At 35.3% G+C, this 8,054-nt stretch overlaps 1 protein-coding gene across 1 annotated transcript; it reads left to right on the top strand.

Annotated features, from left to right (window-relative positions):
* The first annotated feature begins 2,453 nt into the window (after positions 1-2,453).
* LOC132191408 (glycerol-3-phosphate 2-O-acyltransferase 6) lies at positions 2,454-5,377 on the top strand. Its single transcript, XM_059606400.1, has 2 exons — positions 2,454-3,127; positions 4,384-5,377. The coding sequence occupies exons 1-2, from the start codon at positions 2,510-2,512 to the stop codon at positions 5,251-5,253; spliced, it is 1,488 nt and encodes a 495-aa protein (XP_059462383.1). The 5' UTR covers positions 2,454-2,509; the 3' UTR covers positions 5,254-5,377.
* The last annotated feature ends 2,677 nt before the right edge of the window (positions 5,378-8,054 follow it).

Raw genomic sequence — 8,054 nt, 5'->3', positions numbered from 1 at the left:
TATATATATATATATATATTATATGTTTCAGAAATAAATAAATAAATATATATTTTTTATATTAGGTTTATTTATATTATATATATTCACCTTCTTTTTTTTCTTTTCTTTTTTTATGTTAGACTCCTGACGTGCTAAAAATAGCACGTCAGAAACCTGATATCAAAAAACAAGCGGGATTTTCAACTTTTTCCCTCTTTATCCCTATCTTCTTTCCCTCTTCTTTTCCCTTTATAATTCTATTATATATTCATCTTCTTTAATCCCTTTTCTTTTATTTCCAAACTCAGCTCTCTCTCTCCTCTCTCAATCTCCCTAGCCTCTTCTCTCTGTACATCCGGCCACCAGCTTCTAAAGGGAAGAAGAAAAGGAGAAAAATAAGATTGAGGAAGAAGAAGAAAAAGAAAAAAATGGGAGAAGATCAGAAGATCCAGAGAAGCAGCAGAAAAGAAAAGAAAAAAAAAAAAAAAAAAGATGGAGAAGAGATCGAAGCAGCAGAAGAAAGAAAAAGAAAAAAAAAGGAGAAGAGAAGAGGATCAAAGAAGAGAGATTTTTGATTTGAAGAAGCTCTGATTTGGTTTATTTTGATTTGATTTGAGAGATTTTTGATTTTTGATTTGAAGAGAAGAAGATCGAAAGGTTTATTTTTTGATTTTTTATTGATTTTATGGTTTGGGTTTTTGAAAATGAAGGAAAGAAGAGAGAAAAGAGAGTGAAAATGGAGGAAGCAGCAGAGATCAGGGAGAACTGGGGACCGGAGAAGACTACTGTTCCAGAAATAAAAAAAAATATTTTTAATTAAAAAAAATCCAGAAAAAATTAAAAAAAGAAAAATTAATTTTTTTTAATAATTTTAAATTTCCTGACGTGTCACTCTTTGACACGTCAGGAAGTTTAAAATTATTTAAAAAAATTAATTTTTCTTTTTTTTTTTTTTAATTTTTTTCTGGATTTTTTTTATTAAAATTATTTACTGACGTGTCAAAATTTGACACGTCAGAAATTTTCTGACGGGTTAAATTTCAACACGTCAGTAAAATTTCTGACGTGTCACAAGTTAACACGTCAGAAATTTTTCTGACGTGTCACTCTTTAACACGTCAGAAATTTCTGACGGGTTAAAACTTAACACGTCAGAAATTTTTCATTTCTGACACCTATAATCTTCATGCGGGAAACACGTCAGGAAGACCCCGTCATGAACGTTTTCTGACGTGTCAGACTACCTGACACGTCAGAAAACGTCCGTCAGAAAAAATTTAATTTTTTGTAGTGTAATTTAGGTGATTAGAAGATTTCATACCTATCTCTACTAAGAGTGACTCTCAATTATGTTTTTATTTGAAAGAAAGAAAAAAAAAAAAAAAGAGTAATATACCCTATTAATTTCAAGATCCTTTAATTGTCCAGAAAAAATTGTAGCTCGAAAATTGTCATCATGATCGACTAGCTGTAAAGTTTAAACCATGAGCGGTTAAATAGTGCAAAACTTTTTTTGTTTTCTCACATCAATGCAGAGTAATAGTTTCTTCTGTACGTTATGCACTGGATTGGTGGACCCTTGATGGTGATGGTAGCTAGCGATGAACTCATGAAGAGCGAAAGAGACAAAACGGAATTTCTAAATTTTATGTTGATTGGTAAGTTCGTTTTTAACCGATGGAAATAACTATAAAGTTGGAGTAAAAATATATAAAAAATGTTTCTCCCACGCATATACATGCTATTTACTACACTCTATTTTATTAAGCTAATGTAACCGTGCTTACATATATATACCTTTCGAACTATCAGACTCAGCCAATTTGTAATGTTTTTTTTTTACTTTCAACTGAGACAATGTGTTTTTTTTTCTTGAAAAAGACAAAAATATCTTAAAATTCTCCAAAAGACAAACACCGTGCATAACAAATTCAAAAAATAAAATAAACCCACGACCTTGGGTCACCAGTTTTCGGCTGTGGGTCTCTAGTTTTTCTCTCTCTCTCTCTCTATATATATATATATATATATATAGTATATATATATATATATCACACAAATTAAACAGAACATAAGTAAAGGATTATATATATATATACTCTAGCCAGTGTAGAAAGGAGTCGAGCCGATCTTTAATGAGCGGCATCGGCGGCCGGCGCCTAAAAACTAAAAAGTAGGCTAATTGAATGTAATGTTGGTGGTAGGATGGACTTGCAACCACTCGTGGCCTTCCTCACAACTGCCCTAATTTCTACGTCTATCCACGTACGTATGTCAAAATTGGCCACCTTCTTCTTCCAATCAAAAATAACCCCTCTTTGAAAAGTCTTTGATCTCTCTTTGTCTCAACCACATAATATTATTTTTCATGCTAATAAATCCAACGTCATGGTCATCATCTACTCACCTATCTCTCCCCACCCCATATATGATCCTTTTAAAAACCCCCCTCCCCCTCTCCTCTCTATTCATTACTTAACTTTTCTTCATTCACTTCCCACCACCACCACCACAACAATATATTATCATGGGGGCTCACCGCCGCTTCGAACCGATCTCAAAATGCAGCTCTGACGACCGGTCAAACCAGACGGTGGCGTCCGACCTTGACGGCACACTGCTCGTGTCGTCGAGTGCTTTCCCTTACTACATGCTTGTTGCTCTCGAAGCCGGCAGCCTTCCGAGGGCGCTACTCCTTTTGGCGTCGGTTCCATTCGTATACTTCACGTACTTGTTCGTTTCGGAGGCTGCAGCAATCCAAAGCTTCATCTTTATTGCTGTGGCGGGGTTGAAAGTCAGAGACATTGAGCTCGTGTCGCGGTCTGTGCTGCCCAAGTTTTACGCTGAGGACGTGCACCCAGAGGCCTGGAGAGTGTTCAATTCGTTTGGCAAAAGATACATAATTACCGCCAGCCCCAGAATCATGGTGGAACCGTTTGCGAAAACGTTTTTAGGGGCTGACAAGGTGATTGGGACCGAGTTGGAAGTAACAAAATCTGGGAGGGCAACTGGGTTCGCTAAGATACCAGGTGTTCTTGTTGGTGATCACAAAAAAGCAGCCATCGAAAAGGAATTTGGCACAAACTTGCCAGATGTCGGCCTAGGAGATCGAGAAACCGACCATGATTTCATGTCGCTTTGCAAGGTTTGTTCTCTCTGTTAAATCACCACTCATCTCACGAATTCACGACTTCTGCTAGCTAGCAAATGAATTTAATAGTTTAATTTATCTTTCCATCATTTCTTAGTTAGCACTTCCTTTTTTTCTTTGTTATGAAAGTGATTATTTATTTAATATTTTACGTACCCTATTAGCTGTTTCTTAGCTCAAAAAAGATGTATATATATATATATATTGTACAATTATCACACTCGACCGATCATATCTCTAGATTTATCACACTCGACCGATCATATCTCTAGATTTATTACATGTTGGGTGAAAGCGTCTATGGCAATAATGCTTTGTCCATGAACGTATTTGTCATTTTCTAACTTTCCTGGAAACTTTTATCGGCAATAAATTTCAAGTGGTCCACCTGGGTAGAATTCACGTTTCAATGATCTACACGGATTCTATTTTGAGCACTTTTTTACCGATCGATGCCTTCCGGTTCCATCTTAATTCGTGATTTGTGAAGTACAAAGAACATTTATTTCACATTTTTAAAGGAGATCGAACTGACACACACCATAAGTTCCTCATGCCCAACCCACTCTCTTTATTCAACCCAAGTCTTATTTCATGCGCCTAGCTCATGGAAGAAATATGAAACAATAATTAACATCCTGTGCTATAGAGGCATCTCAATATCTCATCATTAATTCATTAAGCATAATCCTTGTGACTCCTAGCAAACTCTCTTTTCTTCACTGTCAATCACTCAATTGGGTCATGCTCAGAGTTGCTTTATCGTGTTCCTTAAATAATACGCTACTTATAAACCAAATTTGGTGCACGTGCATCCAGTTTTGGTCGGTTTCTATCCATGGCAAAATCTTTTTTCCATACCTCTACCCTATATATAATTCTTGAGCCCAAGTGAACCCTTAGAGAAAGAATATGACAACCTACCATATATCATCTAGTAGGGCTTCCTTTAGTAGGCAAGTTAAGTTAGTAGAGTAATATTATTTAGTAAATTGTTATATAACTCTAAAATATAATTAAAAATTATTTTTACTGTCACGTTCTCTCGTATGTATGGTAGTCACGTAATTTTAGTTCAATCTACAAATCAAGTTTGTTATATGGTGGACAATTATTAAGGGTGGCAAAAAGTCAAAAAATTTCTTGTTAATTATTTAAAACATGTTACATCAGTTGGTACGAAGTTACATACTTTTGCTCTTTCTATCACAATCTCATAATTTTTGACCTTTTTTTTTAATTAAATGCAGGAAGGTTACATGGTGCCAAGAACCAAATGCGAGGCACTTCCTAGCAACAAGCTATTAAGCCCAATTATATTTCACGAAGGCCGTTTAGTTCAGAGGCCAACACCTCTGGTTGCCCTCTTGACCTTCCTATGGATGCCAATCGGCATTGTCCTCTCCATCCTCAGAGTCTACATCAACATCCCTTTGCCGGAGCCAATTGTGAGACAAGTTTATAAGATCCAAGGCATTAAACTTATTGTTAAGGGCACCCCTCCACCAGCACCAAGGAGAGGCCAAAAGGGAGTGCTCTTTATTTGCAACCACCGTACAGTTTTAGACCCCGTTATCGTCTCCGTTGCCCTAGGAAGAAAAGTCAGCTGCGTCACGTATAGTATAAGCAAATTTAGCGAGATGATTTCACCGATCAAGACCGTGGCATTAACGAGGGAGAGAGAGAAAGATGCAGCTCATATTAAGAGCTTGCTTGAAGATGGAGACCTTGTGATTTGTCCCGAGGGAACAACTTGTCGAGAGCCTTTTCTCTTACGATTTAGTGCTCTTTTCGCTGAGCTCACCGACAGGATTGTTCCCGTTGCGATTAACACAAAACAAACGGTGTTTTACGGAACATCCGTACGTGGGTATAAATTGTTGGACCCTTATTTTGTGTTCATGAATCCCATGCCGACCTACGAGGTGACCTTCTTGAATCAACTTCCCACGGAGCTCACATGCAAAGGTGGGAAATCGGCGATTGAGGTTGCGAATTATATTCAAAGGGTGCTGGCTGGGACGTTGGGATTTGAGTGCACTTCTTTGACTAGGAAGGACAAGTATGCGACGCTCGCAGGAACCGACGGTCGTGTTCCATCCAAGAAGGAAAAGGCCTAGCTAAGACGACAGGGGATAATTAAATTAAAAAAAAGCATATTCCAATTAATCCATCATTTGTCTTTATTGTCTTCCCATATTAGAAAAACGTTTTACCACAACAATAAAAGATTGATTATTGTCATGCTAGCTGTTTGCAAATTAAAATAACAGTTATGTTACGTATATTTTCACCTTTGATGTATACAAAAAAAATTATATCTAATTAGTGTAACTTAACTAATTAATTGGGTTAATTAGGTACGTATACCCACCATATCCACTACATCTTGTTCCCCACAATGTTTGTTTTCTTAAAATACATTTCATTTCAGGATACATTAGTAGTGGTGATGGTTGCAGCTGTGCCACCTGTGGGAAAATTAGGTGCATGGTGTAATTGTGGCATTTATGGCGTCTTTTTTTTAGTTGCATGCATATCATAACTGCTGTGCCTTTCTATCCCATATATAATTTGCCCTATCTACTTACTTTGCCTATTGTTGTCTCTTGGAAAGGTTTGGTTGGGTCTAAAAGCCACGTTCTTGTTGTCTCTTGTGGGACGGACTGCCTTTATTTAGGCCACATGCAGCTGCACGTACATAAACCGCAAAGAGCAATGGTAGCTATTGTCAGAGCTGCCGGCTAAATTATTAACTTAAGAGTTTGAACTGGTAATACTATATTAAATTATTTATTTTTTAAAAAAAATTAAGTTGATGTAAAATAATAAATTTTAATTACTTATATATTTAGTTAAAATGAACTGGAGAGTATCTAGTTACTGGTTTTAATGGAGGAGTATTTTTGTACCCTCAAAAAGTGGAAAAAAAAAAAAAAAAAAAAAAGAAGCAGAAATATCCTTCTACTATAACTTATAATTCGATACTCTTCGGTTCATTTGAACCGAAAAAGATCCTGTTCTCTCTCATATATCTTAAATATTTAATTAAAATAAAAGGTAAATGACAATGGACATGCAAATAAGTTTGAATTTATGACCTAATTTGAAAAAGAAAAAAAAAAGTCACCATTAAGAAAACCGTATATAGAATAGCAATAACGTGGAGGACGTGCCAACTTTGGGGGTTCATAATTGCATGGCGTTCTACTAACTGTATTTGTGGGGTAGGAATAAATCATCAACTTGAATGGATGAGCCAGTTAAAGTGGTCCATTATTTTGATGAGCTGGAGCAGTTGGGGGACCAGAAGCCAGAAGCCAGATCTTTCCTTTTAAATGACGCCAGCTCGATTTAAGGTCTGCCTCATGTCAAGTACTCCATCAGGCCTTTTCTATTATATATGGATATCAAAAGCTAATATATATTAATGCCAACGGCCCAACCCAGCCCAACTCAACCCAACCCAAATAAGATTTAAGGAAAAATAAAAATAAAAATTACAAGGAAGAAAAGACAGACTGTAATGTTAAATGTTATCCACATTTATTCTCTGTACATCATTTCAAATTTTACGGCTACATAAATTGGCATTAATAGTTGTACGTAGTTGACCAAGTTTTACTCTAAAAGAAAGAATTCTTTTAATATAATCTATTAAATTTGTTCATTTATTAGTAAAATTATTAAATTCATACTTTTGAGCCTCACTTATAATGTAAGAGTTTCAATTTTTTTTTTTTTAATATATTCACATAAAAGGATGGAGAGAGATTCGAATTAATGATCACCGCTTCATAAGGCGTGGTCCTCAACAAATTGAGGTGCCCCTTAAAGATCACGTGAGAAAAAGACGTGTAATTTTTATAAAATTAAACGAGCATATAATTTGTTTTTCATGTATTATTTAAAATATGTTTGAAAATCCCTAATAAATGTGAATTTAATAGATTAAATTAAAATAGTTTTTGGCATCCGTAGAGTAAAATTGTCTTATTTCAAGTGAGAAGTACGCCACCTCTTATCATGCGATACAAGAATTTTACCTTTAATTTTTTTTTTTTTTTTTGAGAAATGCTACAATTCTTTTTCCTCGTATTCTTTTAATCTTACATGGATATTATTAAAAAAAAAAAAAAAAAAAACCTTACCCCACCAGTCCATATTTATTTTGAAAACAATATCAACATATATAACCAGGAAAACACCGAAAAAAATTGTGGAAAACACCGAGAAAAATTGTGGCCTTATTTTTTTTTTTATTCTTTTTGGTGAACGGTGCGGCAACTCTTATCAATGTGGCCATACATGGGAACCCTAAAGGTTGAATGAAGCAACATATTGTGGATGTTATTAATTTGGAGGCTTCTCAACTGCAATAAAGTTGTACCCAAATTGCAAGGCAGAGAGAACCTTAATTAAACGCTCATTGGTTCCTGTCTTGCCTCCCATTCTACACGCCCATGAGTTCCTATTTAATATCCTCACCTCAGCCCCAACAAGACAAGCACAAATCGGACTAGCTAGGATTACTATAATTTCAAACAAGTAGGCGTTTGGATAGGTCGGCTTCATTCTATCATATTAATTGTCTAAATTATAATATCTGTCTATGACTCTAATGCATTTAGGGAAGATATTTTGGTACTACAACTTTTACTGTAATTTTTTTATAAACACATTGTAATAGTCAAAATTTTATGAAAATAAGTGAAAGATAAATTGTTACATCAGTTTGTAAAAATAATAAGTGTACCATTGTCCTCATGTTTAGCTATTTCGAGTGAGTTTTATGTTTAACGTAATAGTTGACAAAATAGGTGTCATAGACTCAGCGCATGATCAATTTATAAAAGACTTGTTATGAAAGTTATACACCCTAACAAAGGGAGTGCACAACTAGGGTTTGCAAATAAATAGG

The sequence above is a fragment of the Corylus avellana genome, chromosome ca9 (genome assembly GCF_901000735.1).
Source record: "Corylus avellana chromosome ca9, CavTom2PMs-1.0".
NCBI lineage: Eukaryota > Viridiplantae > Streptophyta > Magnoliopsida > Fagales > Betulaceae > Corylus > Corylus avellana.
This window is presented reverse-complemented; position numbering and strand designations above follow the sequence as displayed.